We start from the raw sequence: 18,943 nt of genomic DNA, 5'->3' as shown, positions 1-18,943 counted from the left end.
AGGTAGTTTGTTGAATAGTGTCGTTCAAAAATATAATTTGTTCTGGGATCATGCAGGCTCTAAACAATGATTCTATACCTTGTACTTGCCAATCTCTTGTACCTCAAACAGTTTTTGCTTCAATATTATTGTTCCAGAAATCAAACCCAAATGTATTCATTTGCTCAAAAAATGAATCGGAATATATCAATTTTGTGTTTGTAAGCATGGTCTTCATACCTGTCTTATTTGATAATTTGAAATACAATGTTTCTGCATTACTTGTGTTAAACCCCGAAAAGTATGAATATTTATCATAAAACGTTTTCGAGCTATCTTTTGGAGGAGTAGCACAATGTTCCCATTGGTTATAATTTAAAACATTTCTAGGTTGTGCAGATTTATGTAGATAATGGTTACCATAGTGGTTGTAGCAGAACATTTGATCATAATTAGACGAACCCTGCAAATAATCATGTTCTGTGAATTTAACAGACATCACAAGATCAGACATCATATCATTAATACTTTCAAAGTCCCAATCATCAGCAAATGTGCTTGGTTTTACAAAGTCACTCAATGAGATCTTGAATTGGTGTAGATACTTCAGGATTTCAACCGGACCATAGATGTCATAATCAGTTTTGTCCCATGCTACACCGCCTGGTATAGGATTGGCTGTGAAGTTCACTGAAGAAAGTTCTCTTTTCTCGATGTGTGAAGATGTATGTGGTTTAAGGACCAAGTTGATTTTCTGGCTTGCTGTGTCCATTTTAGCATATTTTCCTTCAATGAAATGTCCCAAGCATAGTACCATGATGAGCCAAAGAATGAGGATAAATGCACCTAAGGCCACCCAAAATTCAATCCATGGAGAAATCAGATAGGTTTCTTTCAGCTGTTGAAAAAGTTCCTTAGCTTTATCTTTAAAAGTTTTTGTTGATGGCTGTTTCTTAAGTTCACTCAGATCTTCAGATGAATCATCGAAGTTGATGAAGTAGCCGGATGCTGTTCTGTCAATTGTTCCAATTGCTTTTGGATTTTGCTTTGTTTCATTAGCAAAGTCTGTAGTTACATCATCATAGGTTGTTGTTTCTTGATGAAAAGCTTTAATTTGGGTTTTAAGAGGTTCAAGTTCCATTGCTTTGTTGCATAGTCCTTGTTTGTTCTCTGTAGATTTTCCAAATGTGATCAGTCTTTCAGTTTGAACCTCTGTATTCGTAGCAAACATTGGTGTTCTGCTACTTCTTGGGTGTCCACTTGGCCTACTGTTTGTTATCGGCCACATGATTGTGGTTTAACCAGGTCGATAGATACAACTCGGTTCTCCTTTTTACCTGCAAGGGACGGTAGTACTACTGATCTTGTCCCGTTGACAGACAAGACAGGAACTGCTTTTCTGTAAGAAGGCCCAAATTCCTTCTTTACCGCGATCTTCTCTCTGACTAGATCCCCGACTTTTGGAATCCAGACAGGCCTTGCTGGGACAGGTGGTTTCTCTTCAGTGGTTGTTGGCTGTTGTTTCAACTTTATGTTGCTCAGGTCTTTTATTTTTTCATTTAAGTCCTGCAAAATAGCCAAACGATCTTTGATATCAAAGCTTTTGTCTTTAACCACTGAAGTCTGACTATCAAGATCTTGGATCATCATTCTAGTCCCGAACAATAGTTCGTACGGACTGAACCCTTTCAGAGAATTCCTTGGCAGGTTATTTAGACTACGTTGGACACTTATTAAATGTTTGACCCACCCAGCTCCCGGACCTAATACCTTTGCTGTTATAGATTGCTTTATGTCACGGTTTTTTCTTTCTACGATTCCGTTTCCCTCAGGATGAAATGGACAAGAATACCGCAATGCAATGCCCATGCCGGTCATGGCCTCCTTATAAGCTCGAGAGCTAAAAGCAGGACCCTGGTCGGAATGCAGCATGCCAATTGCGTATGTGCCGATAAAGACTCGCAAATCTTTTATAACAGTTCTGGCGTCAGCCGATCGCTGGGGCCACATCCATATGAATCTCGTGCATGAATCCACTGCGACCAAGATATATTTATAGTTACCATCCCTTTGTAAGGGACCACAGTGGTCTAGGTAAACACAGGCTAATGGTTTATCTGAGATTAGAAGGTGCGTCTGTGCTGGTCGTTTCACTGTTGATACTTTCATTCTTTGACATATTTCACATTCTAGAACATAGTTCCTTGTTTGTCTTCTCATTTGTTACCACCAGTATCTCTGTTTTAATAATGACACTGTGGCTGAAACGCCAGCATGTACAGAAGCGAGTCCTTCGTGTGCCGCTATAATGAGTCCTAACCTATGTTCCATGTTTGGAATTGCCCTATCCCCCACTCCAGGGATTCGAGCAAACGGAACATTATTTGCATCAGTTATGTATGAGTACTTTACTGGAAAGCCTTTCGGGAGTGTTTCTATCGCATCTTTTACTGTAGCGCTGACAGCCTGTAATATTTCGCTGTCTATTTTTGTTTTTGACGGGTGATAGCAGCTACGGAAGCCGTTTGCACTGCTGCCTTCGCTGCTTCGTCAGCCAATGAATTCCCTGCAACGTGAACGCCATCACGCTGATGACTCAGTGTATGTATCACGTGAGTCTTTTGTAGTTCCTTTTGCAAAAGAACTACTTGTTCCCAAAGCATTTTATGTTTGATAGTGCCACCTTTTGCATCTTTAAAACCATTCTGAACCCAGATCCGCAAGTATTCATTGTAAGATTGGACGCAGTAATACGAATCGCACACAATAAGTGTGGGGAATTCTCGATCGGCATTTTCAAGCGCCATCTTGAATGCCAGTAGTTCTGCTCTTTGAGCTGTACAGTCTCCCAGAGATTGCGTTCTAGTGACCACTGGTTTAAATTTTCCTTCATGCCAGCGACCTTTAACAATCGCGCACGCAGCACTGAAGGCTTGCTTATCCCCCACTGCGGGTTGTGCTGATCCGTCTGTATATATTATACAGCCGTAATGTTCTAGAGGCAGAATTTCGGTCAGCGGAGGACATTCGAATTCATATTGGAGAAATTCTTGTGTTTTTAAATTGGGATGAAATTCGTATACCACGTCTGTTGCAGCAAGAGAGTTAGCCCACTGTATCCACCTCGGATGGAGTGCTTTAGCATTCGGAATGCTTGCCTTTGTTACCGCCTCTAGGGCTGGTATGAGTGTCACGATGATTATTCGTTTACCCTGTGCTAGGGCCCGCTCCTTTGCTACAGCAGTCTGTACCGCGGTCAGAATCTTTTCCGTTGGGCTAAATTTCATTTCAGCTTTTGTGTACAAATGTGATTTGTATGTTACTGGTACCTTCTCTCCCTCATTAGAGGTCAGGTATGTGAATCCGCATCTTCCTGGGATGACTCGAATCACAAGGTTACGTGTGTTGTCACGTGTTTGTAATTTTGTTTTAACTAACATATCTGTTTGTAAAGATCTCAAAATTTCTGTGTGTTTTTGAGTCCAATTGATTCTTTTAAAATCTGGTTTTATTAGATCATAGAGAGGTTTAATTCTCTCTGCATAATTTATAATGTAAGTTCTTCCGAAATTTAGGAAGCCTAGAATTGATTGTAAGTTTTGCAGTGTTCTAGGTGCTTGGATTACAGCACATTTCTCTAGGAAATTTTCAGCCAGGCTTTTGCCTTCACTTGATAGTTCATATCCTAAAAACAGGACTGTTAGATGGGCAATTCTTGACTTTTTAAAGTTGAATTTGTAACCCTCTGCTGCGAACCCAAGTATTATGGTGTTCACTCTTTTCAAGTGAGTATCCAAGTCATCATCTGTTAGATAGATGTCGTCGACATAAGATAATGCCTCGTCATCATATGTTTGTAGTAATTCTGTTACTCTCGCTGAGAATAATCCTGGGCTGTTCTTGAACCCCTGGGGCAAACGACAGACATTTTTTTGCGTGCCATTTATTGAGAACGCCGTCAAATATCTGCTCTCTGGTGCTATATTTTGACAAAAGAATCCATTAGAAATGTCTAATGTGGTTTTGTATTTTTTGCGCACTATGTTATTCATTAGTGCAGCACTATGCGAGTTTTGTACTGCAAATGTTTTGCAACATGAGTTAAGGTGTCTGTAGTCCAAAACAAGACGATATGAATTGTCTGGCTTGGAGACAGGAAACAAAGGGTTGTTCATTTGTGAGGTGCAAGTTTCAATCACCCCCTGGTATTCAAGTTGATCTAGGATCTCTTTTACCTGTTTTTTAGCTTCTTGCTTAATCGGGTACTGCCTCTGTGCAGTAGGTTGTGATTTTAACTGGATTTTGTGAGGAGGAGAGTCCTCATCCCATCCCACATGATTTTTATATAAGGCAGGGGCTTGAGCTACTGCCCACTTTCTTGCAAGTGTATATATTTTATGAATTGGAATATGGTTTGAGAAGGCAGGCATAATTATTTCTTCGCCATGTGGGCACTCCCTGACAAACTCTGGAGGCCAGTCTCGTTCAGCTAGAAGGATGTCATAGCCCTTGGAGAGATTATCCCAAAATAGGCCCCTTATTTTTCTAGTCTTATCCCCCTCTATACGCAATGTTATTTCATATATTTTATGAGGTTTGCTAACTCTGGTATCTGCAGTTTCCACCTGAATGTATTCATTCGTGTCCACTGTCTCCAGATGATTCATAAGGACTTTGCGAGCTATGCTCACTTCTGCTGCGCTGTCTAGCATTGTCTGAGCCCATTCTCCGTTTTCAGCTGTGTCCTCAGTATTCTCGGCATTGTTGATTACTTTAATACTGGCTACCTTCTTTTTTGGAAATTGTAATTTTTATTCAGATGAGCAGGTTCTTTGTCTTTGGACTTGACATGCTCTTCCCTGTGTTCTGATCGTCCTCTTCTTTCCGATTTCTGCGAGGAAGTCTGAAAAGATTGAGAGGGACGTGTATCAATATCTTGATATCTATCAGGTTTTTTTATATTATCCCTATTTCTAAGGTTGTATTTTTTCACAGAGGGCTCCCTTTGGGGAGACTTGCATCCTTGATCAGGAGAACTTTCTCTCCGCCGAGGAGACCTTCCTCTGGACTGGAATCTTTTTTCTTTAGGATTGGATTGTTTATTTCCATCCCAGCTCTTTTTTTGAGTGTTTAAATTATTTTTAATAAATACCTTTTCAGGACTTTCAACTAGTTGGGGTTTCACTGGTATTCCACCCAAACTATCTCTTCCTAGTTCTTCATAGGATTTTTCTATGATTCTGGCAATTTCAGATGGTTGGTCTGCTATATTTGTCTCTTTTAACCTCTGACGAATCGCCACATTTGCTGCTTCTCCCTTTATGTTGGCTAATAATATTGCCGAGACCTGCTTGAAATCTTTCAGTAATTTCATACCGAGAGTTAAAGCGGGTTCTGGACCGTATTCATCTTGAATCTGTTTTAGCACATCTGGTATTACTGACATGGATGGTACACCATGTGTTTTTGTGTAAATGGAAGCAAAGACTGTTCCCCAAGTGTCACAGTCCTCCACATGTGGTGCGATTCCCATTGGAAGACAGATAGTCAGAATCCTATGTTTCTCAACAGGGGTGGTATCTGGAAACACCGCCTCTATTTGAGTGATTTTTTGTGCTAGCCAGAAAGGAATTTGTTCCCGTTTTGCGGGTACTTTACCTAGACAGGACTGTATGTTCTGAGGTGTAATTTTATTTGTGTTCCCCTGATGAGTGGTCAGCTGTGGAATTTTAATTGCTGGTTGGACTGTTGAAGTCCGCATTACATATTGGACTAATTGTCTATGTATTTTTATTAATTGTTTTAGCTGTGCTAAAAGATCTGGTGCAGGCATTTCTTCAATGTCTGGATGTGGTGTGTATCCGGCTAGGACCGGCCACGTTGCTCCTGGTCTACCTAGTGGACCGAGCCTGGTGATGTGATTATTATGTTTTAGGGCGCCATTAAACAAGAGCAGGTGCTCTTGGAATTTGAGTGGTATTTCCACCTCCTCGAAAGGAGTGTACTCATTAGGAGGTTCCTCTATTTTGTAATAGTGGAAGTCCTTTGTTACAGCGTTTGCTGCTGGAAAGTTTATCCATGAATAGAATACCTCTGTCTGCCGATATTCGTGTGCTTCAATTACGAATATGACTGTACCACCTCTTGGTGTCAGTCCATTTTCTATAAGTTTTAAGGTTATAGATTTCCTTATGTTGACCGGGATGAGTATTATATCCGGGCCATTTTGCAGCAGAGTATTGTCAGCTGCTATGAGTTCAGCTGCTATTCTAGCTGTCTCCCTTTCTTCTTCAGATTCTGACATACTATTGTCAAGAAGATTATTTTATTTATTTGCAGATCAGGTTTCTATGGAAACAAAGATTAGATGCACAATATTTTGGAACAGTGTATCCTTCAACGTTGAGTAAACCGAGAACCATACATAGGAGTCTCCTCCTGCGAGGTTTGGCGGATATGACCTTTCACCCACTCCAGACATCTTTGGAGTATTATGGGAAAAAGGGGTCTGTGTGAAAAAGCACGACTGAGTTACTCTAATGTCTTGCGTTAGTTTTATCGCCTATCCAAACGTTGGGCGCCATGTAGTGTAGTTCCTATTATCCCAATAGGCTCTGCGCATTGGAATAATATCTTCAATAGTATAGACCTAGGGCAGAGGTTAACTAGGTCTTCTACCGACGATATTAGACTTAAAGTTTTGTGTTTGCCAGCTAGCTCAGAGTTCACTAGAAACTTTCTCGAATAGGCAAGGAGGATTTTAACCTCCCTGGATAGACAAGAAGGGATTTAGTTTCTGACAACCATAGAACATGACAACTTTGCTCTCCCCTAATCAAGAGTGTATCTCTAGAGTCGTGTGAAAACAAAAGACAACTTATTTTACTCAGTCAGTTCAGTGCATTCTTAGTTTCACCAGATTGTAGAGAAAAGGAAGAGACGGGCGTGTTCAATAAAAAGATGTTATTTATTGATCAGTCTCTTTTCTCGTACAAGAGAAATGAATCGCTATTATTGTAATACTTATAGTTAAGTAAAGTGCATACAGTAAAGACAGAATTATAAAATAATACTGTAAAAGCATTGATATGGTTTCTGAGCCATATGATACTTTAAAATGGATAAAATAGATACATACATATATACATTGACTAATCGTACTCAACTGGTGCTTCTAACCACGCCTACCCCAGTCTACCTGACCTAAGCCTAATACGTGGGCGGGAGTAGATAAGTAGCAGTTTAAGTTAAGTTTGTTTTGCCAAGGGATTGACTCGAGAATTCTCTGCAAGGGGTTATTCAGTTCTGTACCTGAGATCTAGAATGGTGGAGGGCTGGTATCTCTTATCCCAGGTCTTGATATTCCAGCTGCCTGCGAGGGCTGCTTGGAAGCGCCGGAGCTGGATTTCTCAGCAGGAGAAAGGCAGCGTCTCGTTCTCAGCGCGTCAGGAAGGCGGGGCAGGGCCTGTGGGCTTCGCTCTCTGCTGGGCTCCTCGGCACGTCTCGCTGCTCCAATCTCGTCACCACCGCATGTGTTTGCTTAAGGCAATGTCGGTAATATTTATACCTGAAAGGTGCCGAGATTGACGTAAGGATGGACATATATACGTCAATAAGGATGTCATATGAACGAGTTCGTTCGCACATTCTTTACTGAAGTTCTCGGTGAAATCAAAACAATGGCTATGGGAATTTCCCAGGTCGCTCTAGGTTTGATTTGTTTTGAGAACTCCGTATGCCTTATCAGGGGCTGGAGGAATATCGCTTGTCTAATTAGATGGCATGCGTTATGACCTAATCAGATAACGCGCTTCTGTGCCGTGGTGTGGCTTAATCAGATAACGGTTTCTGCACCGTTGGATGGCTGCTAGTTAATTATTAACCAAACCAGGGTCAGGAATAGGGGAATCGATACAGTACCTATAGGAATACATCACAAAATAGGAACGTTAGTTTCGGCAGGATAGACATCTTTATAAGATTTACTCTGCCCAAAATAGACAGTGGTAGATGTAACCAAGATTTCATAAGAGCTTGAGATTCCTTCAAAATATTGATAAGGTTAACTTTTAGTATTTGGACTATCACTTGAACGATCTTTACACCTAGATATCGCAACTCTTTTGTGGTCTAATATCGGGACACTCGCAAATTCCAAGTCATTATCTCGGTCTTATTCTCATTAACATCATAGCCAGAGACCCTGCCAAACTCCTTAGCTAATTCAATCGCTCGGGGGAAAGAGAAATCCAAATCTGATGCCAAAATGAGGATGTCATCGGCATATAGGGATACCTTCCTCTCCCATGTGCCTCTCTTAAATGGTGTAATAGCAGGCTCCACCCTAAGGCACTGCGCAAACAGCTCTATATATTGATCGAAAAGAAGAGGGGAGAGGGGGCAGCCCTGTCTAGTACCCCTTTCAATCTTAAATGGTCTGATGGTTTTACTATTTAACACCAGTTTAGCAGATGGTTCGCTATATATAAGGCGGATGGTACGGCAAAATTTAGGCTCAAATTTCAACTTTTCCAAAACTGCCCCCAGAAATTTCCAATCCACCCTATCAAAAGCTTTAGTTGCGTCCAATGTCATTGCTGCCAGGGGAAGAGAAAAAGTGGCTGCAAGATCTATCGCACCAATAAAGTCGTGTGTAAGATCAAAAAGATTCCTGCCCTTAATAAATCCCTTCTGGTCAGTATGCAACAACTCGCCTGCTATACTCCTTAGTCTATCTGCCAATATTGTGGAGAAAATGTTGTAATCGGAATTTAATAAGGATATTGGCCTATAGGAACTACATTTTGAAGAGTGTTTGCCTAGTTTAAGGATTAAGATAATGTTTTCTTCCCTCCAGGTAGCGGGAGGCTGAGCTCCTTCTAGCAAGGTTTTATTAAACACCTCAGCCAAATTGGGGATAACTGCCTCACTCAAATCCTTGTATAATTCCGCGGGAGACCATCCGGCCCTGCAGCTTTGCTTTTTCCATTGGGCTGTTGAAGAGGCTATTGACGGTGAATTCAAACTGGCCGAGCAGTTATGGGGGGGAGGCTATTCCAGATATTGATTGGGAGGACCGGTGGCAGACTTCCTATAATATCCTTTTTTCGGTGGTGAAACCAGCTTGGTTGAGGAGGAATCATTATTTTACAACACATAGGGCATACTTCTCCCCGGCAAGGCTCTCAAAAATGTCCAAAGGCCCTCTGGCAAAATGTAAAAAATGCAATCTGGAAAGTGCTCCGGATATATACATGTTTTGGGCCTGTCCATTTCTCGTGGAATTTTGGAGAGAAGTCGGAAACTCCTTAACATCAATTTTGAGCTACACTATACAAATCTCCCTCGAATCCATAATCTTTGGCATATGGAGCGATATCACCGGCTCTGAGAGAGACTTTCTATTTTTTGCAATCCTTCTAGCTAGACGGGAAATTTGTAAGAAATGGGCTGAATTAACTCCTCCCACACATTCAGAGTGGCTATCTTCCCTATATAAAATCTCTAAAATAGACCTGGCCAGATTAAAAAATTCTAAGAAGAAGAAGATCTGGAACAAGCTACTAACTTGGACCTCAGTCTTGGTTTTTTTTTTGTCTTGTCCTATGATTAAGCCTCAAGGAGGCTCTCAGACTGTGTTTAAGCTAACAACGGCCATTGACACTAGTCTTGGTTTACCCCTGAAGAGAGTGCAACCACCTTCCCTCGTAACTACGGGAGGGCAGCAACTAGAATGAAATAGGTATGCTGCTGGTAGTGCGGAAGGGCGGGAACGTTTCTTAGAGCCTACTTCTCCGTTTGGAGTAACAGCGGCAGCCTATGGATTTCATGTTATCTGAGGTTGGAGGCGAATGAGAAAAAAAAAATGTTTTTTTTTTAAAAAAGAAGAAAAAAAACCAACAAAATAAAACTTTGTGCAGCCGTGGCATGTCATCGCTGGTCCATTTGTGATTCACTGCCTGCAAGCCAAAAAGAAAGATAAGATGGTGCCTCATGCGTCCAGCAAAGGAGATCGAGAGAGAGAGAAAGATTAAGAGCGAGAGAGGAAGAGAGAAAGAGTGAGAGAGAGGAAGACAGAGAAAGAGTGCGAGAGAGAGGAAGACAGATAGAGTAAGAGAGAGAAAGAGAGAAAGAGTAAGATACAAGGAAGAGTGAAAGAGAAACAGTGTGAGAGAGAGGAAGACAAGGAGAGAAAGAGTGAGAGAGAGGAAGAGAGAGAGAGAAAGAGTGAGATAGAGGAAGAGAGAAACAGTGAGCTACAAGGAAGAGAGAAACAGTGTGAGAGAGAGGAAGACAGAGAAAGAGAGAGAAAGAGAGAAATAGTGAGATACAAGGAAGAGAGAAAGAGAGAATCAGTGTGAGAGAGAGGAAGAGAGAGAGAACAAGTTAGAGAGAGGAAGAGAGAGAGAGAAAGAGTGAGAGAGGAAAAGAGAAAGAGCACGAGAGAGAAAGCCAGACAAAGAGAGAAAGTGTTAGACAGAGAGGAAGAAAATGAGAGAAACAGTGTGAGAGAGAGAGATAAAGAGTGAACAGTGTGAGAGAGAGGAAGAGAGAGAGATAAAGAGTGAGAGAGAGGAAGAGAGAAAGAGAAAGTGAGAGAGGGAGAGTGAGAAAGAGTGAGAAAGAGGAAGAGAGAAATAAAGAATGAGGGAGAGAGGGGAAGAGACAGAGAAAGAGAGAAAGTGTGAGAGAGAGAAAGGAGGGGATGGAGAGAGAGTGTTGACACTTGAGAAAATCTTCACAGCTCACCTTTGTGCCACTGGCGTGTCTCCAACCATGTGCCACGACATAGTGGTCCGTCAAGTTTAGAAATCTGAAAGATAGTATAGATTTAGATATTGCAGAGTACATATAACTGCACACACATAATTCTTTGTTTCAAGGAAGAGAGAAAGAGAGAAACAGTGTGAGAGAGAAGCAGAGAGAGAAGAAGAGAGAGAGAAAGAGTGAGAGTGAGGAAGAGAGAGAGAGAAAGTGAGAGAGGAAGAGAGAAAGAGTGAGAGAGAGGAAGACAGAGAAAGCGTGTGAGAGAGAAGAGGAGAAAGGGTGAGAAAAAAGAGAAAGAGTAAGATACAAGGAAGATAAAAAGAGAAAAACAGTGTGATAGAGAGGAAGAGAGATAGATAAAGTGTGAGAGATAAAGAAGAAGAGAGAGGGAGAGAGAGCGAAACAGTGAGAGAGAGGAAGAGAGAGAGAAAGAGGGAAAGAGTGTGAGAAAGAAGAACAGAGAAACAGAGGAAGAGTGAGAGAGAATCAGAGAGAGAGGAAGAGAGAGAGAGAAAAAGAGACAAACGGTGTCAGACTAAGAGGGAGATATAAAGAGTGTGAGGGAGAGAAAGGAAGAGATGAGGAGGGACACTGAGTGCCCACACTGTGTACAAAACCCTCAAAGCTTACCTTTACGCCACCGCTCTGTCTCCAACCACGTGCCGAGACCTAGTGGAACTCTCAAGCCCACACACTCATGGGAGTTCGTTTTGATTTCTTCATCTGGAACAATTCAATAGTATGTCCTATCAGTTCTTTTGAATGTAGAGGATTTATAGTATAATGTTCATACATTTCTTCTTTTCTTGAATTGTCCACTTGAAATATGTGTTTCATCTTCTAAAGTCATTTCTTCTTTTACATTTACAATTTTGTAGTAAATATTGTTTTGCACCAGATATAATGTAGCATTTTGGGCTTTTGTGACATGTACTAACTCTTGCCATATTTTCCGACTCTTTGTGGGTACACCATTAACAAGAATGACTACAGGTTCAGTATTGTCTCTTTCTACACTAACAATTTCAACATTTTTCTTAAAATCGAAAGGTAAATACACAACTCTTCCTTTTAAACCTCTTTATAGATCTGTTGAAGGCAGCTTACCTGTTTTAGGCTAGATACGAATTATAGACTGAAAAGGGTGCACAGATTGTATAAGGATGGCCCTAAATGAATTTAAATCTGTAAGTTTAAGAAGTATATCCACTAATTCCAACTCATTATGAACAGCTCTAGCTGGTAATTTGTTTTGTTCTAATTTATTGTAACAGTATTTACAAATACATTGTACAGTACGTAACTTAAAACGAGCTTCCACAAACAGATAAGCAGGAAATTCTTTCTACTTATCATTGTTATCCTTTTCACTTTTTAAAAACGCATCTACATTCCTAGTTTGAATTTTATAATGAGTACGTTGAGAACTACAAACATAGTTGAGATTTTCAGCAGAAAATACTTTAAACTTTGTTATTTCTTTTTTAAACTTCAGATCAATATTATCTTCCATCTCTTCTTCAACACGTACACTTATCAAACTGTTATTTTCTGTACACTTCTCTTGACTAGCAAAGAAACGTTTTATTAAAACTTGATTTCATGCCGCAGCAAGACCTAGACTTATCCAGATAACTCCTCTTGACTTTGAATAAAAACTTGCAGATGTCTATCGATCCGAACATTCGCAGGATCCAATTTCTTGATGTGAAAGCATCTTCAAGCTGAAGCTGTACAATTTTTTGCTAAGTGTCTTCTCCTGTGAAATTTCTTACCACATTTCTTTCAATTCTGTTGTCTCAGACTTGGTAATATATGACGTGACATAGCGAGAAACAGCAATTAAGTTATTTGCAACATTTTGTATGTCCACATGTTCAAAATCACCAGATTATAATCATTAATGTATTTTGATTCTTCTGTTCTTTTTATATTATAAGTATTTTTGGATGATTTTCGAGTGATAGTATGCCTCACTGCTGACATAAAACTCTTCATTCATCCTCGCGTTGGCTTATGGTGCACTGAGTTAGTAGTACCTTTGCCACTCAGCGTGTACGTACCCTGCGATGATGCGTGGTCCGGGAGGTCCACACTTGGAGCAATGTATTTTGTCTATTGAATTCTGCCTCAATAAGGCCACATGGCCATGACTTATGGTGCACTGAGTTAGCAGTACCTTTGGCGCTCAGAGTGTACGTAGCCTGCGAAGATGCATGGTCCGGGGGGGCACACTCGGAGCAATTTCTTTTGTCTATTGAATTCTACCGCAATAAGGCCACGTGGCGATGACTTATGGTGCACTGAGTTAGTAGTACCTTTGGCACTGAGCGTGTACGTACCCTATGATGATGCGTGATCCTGAGGGGTCCGCACTCTGACCAATGTCTTTTGTCTATTGAATTCTGCCTTAATAAGGCCACGTAGCGATGACTTATGGTGCACTATAGTTATAGTTATAGTTATTGATTTATATAGCGCTGAATCACCCATGAGGGTATCTCAGCGCTTAGGCTGTGGAACCCTTCCTGGCTCTCCCTGTGAGGGGCGGAGCCAGGCATCCCAGCACTGGTGGGGCCGTTGTGGAGATTAAGCAAGCTATTGCCCAGTGTTGCAGCATGGGGGCCATGATTAGAGAAGGCGCCGAAGCGAGAATTATCAAGTCCGCGGACATTGATCCTAGGCCCTGCCGCGTCAGGAATTAAACCCTGGTCCCAGGCCTGATCTCTGCTTCAGGGTCTGCCGCCTCTAACCAGTGAGCCATACTTCTCCACAATAGACACTGAGTTAGTAGCAACTTTGGCACTGAGCGTGTATGTACCCTGCGAATAATGCATGGTCTGGGGGGCCACAATCGGAGCAATGTCTTTTGTTTATTGAATTCTGCCTTAATAAGGCTACGTGGTGATGACTTATGGTGCACTGAGTTAGTAGTACCTTTGGTGCTCAGCATGTACGTATCCTGCGATGATGCATGGTCAGGGGGGTCGCAGTCGGACTAATGTCTTTTGAATTTCTCCGTAATAAGGCCACGTGGCGATGACTTGTGGTGCACTGAGTTAGCGGCACCTGAAGCACTCAACGTATGCGCACCCTGCGATGATGCGTGGTCCAAGAGGGCCGCACTCGGAACAATGTATCTTGCGTACTGGACTGCGCCATCTGCAATCACTACTCCATCGGAATTGTGTTGCCTGCTGTCTGCAGTGTACATCGGAGGCAGTAGTCTGAACAGGCATAAGTCTGTGGTGCTGTGCAGCTAGGTTCACTGGGGGCCTGTGTCGAGGCGGCAGCCATGTGGCAAGGTGAGGCCTGCCACTCTGGCAGACTTGTTGGTCTTCACAGTTCACAAGTGAACCACGCTCAGAGCACCGGCTTATTTATTCATACTCCTATGCTGGCGTGGTGTACGTTGGACCATCCCACTGCGCTTCCACTTCTAGGGGAGGACATAACAGCTATATGTCCAAGATCTTCCCCACTGCCTGAGGTAGCATGGTTGTGTCTATTGTGCACAACACTACAAGCACCAGCAGTATATATACAGATGAAGAGGTCTATGATCTGCATAGTGAGGTCTGTCCAGCACATCACTGCTACACTTGGTATTGTGTGCATTATTATTTTTGATGGATGAGTTGCATCCTTCACACATATTTGCTTGCCATATCTGCCAACATTCAAGTATTGTATGGCTGAGGGACCATGCCGTTTTTGGAAGGTCCGCTGTCCTGTTCTGCACTGCCTCGGTGGTAGTAGGGAGGGGGTGGTCCGGGGGGACGTCCTGAGGCTGGTGGCAGTGAGTGTTGTGGCCTTCATGGGTGTTTGAGCTGCGTTATCAGTAACTCTATGACATATGTTGCGCTTCCGATGTGATTCTGGGCTGTGATCTCTTTCACATTGTAGGTAGTCATCCCGGTTTACACCAGTAAAATGCAGATGTTAGATTCCTACTGCAAACAAAGCTTACTCCCTGATTTTGGATCGCACCCCAGATTTGGCTGCTCATTGAAAATATCGGGAACTGGTGCTTTTGTGTTAATTTTTGGATGGGGACGTCTACTCTGTATAATATTACCGTTAGTTGTTCTTCTAATTTGTGACACATTTTTTTGTGGAAGCTATTGCTGGAAAACTAGGGATATCACCTGTTATCACTAGGTTGACAATGAAGTGATAATTTAAAATCACTGAAAAAACTATAGGTTTAAATAAAAAAATAATTAGAAATTAGCATTTAAAAGACCTTTGAAATTCACTGAAAAAACCATAGGTTTCAGGGACGTTATAGTTAGTTGGACATTTCACTCATAAAAAAACATAGAAATTCCGCCGTTATAGTTAGTTGAGCTAAATATAACTCGTGCCCCTGCAATGCACTGCTGATGACGTCACATGTTACATCATTCATGAGACTGTCAGTGACATCACTCATGACATCACTGATGGCATCTCACATGACATCACTGATGACGTCATCCACATGATGCACCCTCTCATACCTTAATAAAACCTTTGTACACCCATTCTAAAATACAGACTACATGTTTTTGAAAGAATAGAACACCAATACCAGTTACTAAGTACGCATTCACGGATTCCTAGGTCTACACAATGATCATGTAATTCATTCATACAGTTAGTCATAGATGCAGTGACTCATCAATACAACACTATAATAGGCACTCATAAACCTATACAAACACTCACAAACCACCACTCCTCCAGAGTTATTCAAAACCTAGTCAGCCATGCAAAGAATCAATCACACTTCTATTTACTCACCTATACAGTTAAACACACACAACCTCACTTATTCATACAGATACTAACATATACTTACTCTCTTATACAATCACTGATACAAGTACAAACTGATCAAATACAACCACTCTCACAATCACTGGCTGTCATGCATAGTCATTTATATACTCCAACTCTCACATGCACTGTGTTTTACATATGTACTTACTTGGACATGTAGCACTCAGATGTGCATTCACTCACCAACAAACCCATACACACACTCACCCACCCATACATCTGTGTTCACATGCACTCTTGAACCCATACACCCAGTGAATGAAGCACTCACACATCTATGCACAGAGTCACACACCTTCAATTCACCCACACACACTCAGGCACCCATACAAATATTCACGCAACCAATCAATAACCCATATAGACACTCGGTGAACAGCCTTTACAACGAAACTTTTACAACGCACTACCTTTACAATGCAACTTTTACAACGCAAACTATTATAACGCATTGCTCTGGGGGGCGCTCTAGGATAGGAAATAGGTTAATTTACTATCCAATAACCTTCCCTAGTGTCCACGGGGACTGGAGTTGGAATAGTAAATTAAACTATTCACTATCCAGCACCCCAAAGCACTATGCGTTGTAATGGACTGCGTTGTAATACTTACGTTGTAAAGGCATGCGATGTAAATGCATGCGTTGTAATGTCATACATCCAGACACTCATGTAGTTACTCACCAACCAATGCAGCAGCTTACACTGCAATAGATAGACTGATACAGCCATTCACACAGTTTAGTCACTAACGCACGCATTCAGTAAGATCCATTTAATCACTCACTTGTACAGTCAGTCACGCACCTACTAAATCCTCTATCCAGACACTTATACACCCACTCATTCTTCAATACATCTTTGCATATATATATAAAACATATTTAAACTTTACAGAAACACACAGTCACTGGATGATGTCATCAGTGATGTCATCAGTGATGTCATTTGAGATGTCATCAGTGATGTTATCAATGATGTCTCTGACAATGTCATGAATGATGTAATATTTGACGTCCGCAGTGCATTGCGGGGGCGCAAGTTATAGTTAGCTCAACTAACTATAACGGCGGAATGTCTATGGTTTTGTATGAGTGAAATGTCTTACTCTCTATAACGTCCCTGAAAACTAAGGTTTTTTCAGTGAATATATGTATATATATATATATATACCATACGCATGGCATGATTTCTAGTTGAGCTTGACAGACGGGGTAGTGTCTGTCAAGATGGCTGAGGACATTCAGTTTACAATTCCGACTGTACTCCACATGTCCAATACCAGAGACGACTGCTGACTCAGTGGTCATCTCTGTAATTTGAAAATTTTAGGTAGGTCTATTGAAAGTACAAAACGTTTGGTGGGTGGGTTTGATGGTTTTGTTTTTTATTTCCAGGCTTCTCCTGGCAGTAATGGTCAAGAAAAAACAACATCACATCCTGTGCTCTAAATAGAGAGAGCTATGTAATGGCTTTACTCTGATGGCCCCTACTCCGTTGAGAGAACTTTCTGTTGGTGGAGCCAACAGGGCCCCCTGATAGGAAGTTTACGATCTAATACTTGAAGCATGCAGACCAAGCATATTTGGGCACACTGAAGTACTGTATGAATAATGTACTGAGCTCGCTCAACAAGCCAAAACCTCCACATGTTACACTTTTGATACTTTAGCTAGGTAGGTAGCATGTTATAATTTGAGTGGTAAAACAGGACTGGTTACTTCATATGATGCAAGAATATAAAACATGCATTGTCAAAGTAAATAGGTCTAACTTTAAAGTGCCAATGAGTAAGCAAAGGCGTGGAAGCATGGCCATGCAGAAATGCTCTTTTCATGCATTAGCACATTATACCCAGACCCATTGGCTTTGTTAAGGCTTGTGCCATTGCTAAGTGGTGGTTTTGAACCCTAAAACCCAGTAAAACATAGATGGCTAAAGCAAGCACTCCAAACCTTGGTAATATAGCAACCAATTATTTAATCCGGTTTACCATTTCTAGTAATAAGGAAGTTAGCATGTTTCATTACTGTTACAAGAAGCTCATCTTTGTGCCGTTACATAGTGAAATACAAAGTAGTGGGGTAGAAGAAGGGTCCTGCACATCTGAAAAGCGGATTGGCTTTAAATAGAGACGTCGTAGTTTATTTGCTATCGCTATAGTACCCTGGTGTTTGTTCCAAGTGAGAAATGTAATATTTAATTTGACTTTGAAGTTAGGTGAGTTTTCATAAAATTTACAATGATAAATCAGGAATTATTCAGCAAAGGACCTGCAAATATTGGTTTATATTTCTAAGTAGTACTGAATTTTGTATATCTATACTTTATCCAGGCAAGATGAATCAGCACTAAAAAGTGAAGTGAAATAAAATAATACCCTTTGTTATTGTTCTGGGACCAAGAGAGGTAATTTTCAATATTTGTTAATAGGCGAGTCAATTAAATTCAGTGCCTTAGAAAAACTCTCTAGAGACTGAATTGCAAAGTGGCAAATTAACACAAATTAACTAAAGTGAATCTTAAAACAAAAGTCGAATACCGAGGATATTTCTTCAAATTCAGCTCCAAATATAGCCATAGGGTGTATTGCAAGCTTTAACAATAATTTATAATGTGTCAAACTACCTTTCTTTGGGCACTATTTTAACTCCAATGTAGTTGTTTAAATATAATAAATCATGAGTAGAACAACTTTGCTCAACCTGAATCCTCTTTTCAACATTGGTTTAGAGTCCCTCAGCCAGGCATGTTAATGACTACTCTTTATCCTCTCATTATTTGCAGACGTCTCAGTCAGTCTGCTTGCAGTGGTCGTCAGTTTCTGTGGGCTCGCCTTGTTGGTAGTCTCTCTCTTTGTCTTTTGGAAACTCTGTTGGCCGTGCTGGAGAAGCAAAGCAGTTACTGCCATTGTTAACAGCATCCCACAAAGCGCCCCCAGCGCGCCTGCAGAAGTCATGGAGACCAACGAAAAGAAAGAGATCAAAGAAAATGGGAAACACTCTGTGAAGATCCTCGAGGCGGCGATGAAAATTAGCCACACTTCTCCTGACATTCCTGCTGCAGTCCAGACTGCATTAAAAGAGCATCTTATCAAACATGCCCGAATGCAGAGGCAGATTACAGAGCCCACATCTTCTTCAAGGTAAGAAAAACATTTATTGATGTAAGTGTGGATGTCTCTAAATCACCAGGAGAAGTATCTACTGAACTTGCATATATTGTATGATTAAAGTTAAGCAAGACATTCACTCAATCAATCAATCAATCAATCAATCACTCAGAGTTTTGTAAATCGCTGTATTCACCCTGAGGGGTATCAATGCGCTAGTGGGATGTGAGTCTATTTAAACAGCTAGGTCTTGAGTCCTCCC

The 18,943-nt window shown here is 41.2% G+C and overlaps 1 protein-coding gene across 1 annotated transcript in view; it reads left to right on the top strand.

The window, feature by feature from the left end:
- Nucleotides 1-18,943, top strand: part of SYT10 (synaptotagmin 10) — a 330,714-nt gene that overhangs the window by 17,718 nt on the left and 294,053 nt on the right. The window contains exon 2 of the mRNA XM_078654653.1: nucleotides 18,357-18,714. Coding sequence (XP_078510779.1) covers nucleotides 18,357-18,714 — 358 coding nt within the window. The remainder of the gene's footprint in view (nucleotides 1-18,356; nucleotides 18,715-18,943) is intronic.

The sequence above is a fragment of the Lissotriton helveticus genome, chromosome 1_1, assembly GCF_964261635.1.
Source record: "Lissotriton helveticus chromosome 1_1, aLisHel1.1, whole genome shotgun sequence".
NCBI classification, from domain to species: Eukaryota; Metazoa; Chordata; class Amphibia; order Caudata; family Salamandridae; genus Lissotriton; species Lissotriton helveticus.
The sequence above is the reverse complement of the archived record's forward strand: the minus strand, read 5'-3'. Positions and strand labels throughout refer to the sequence as shown.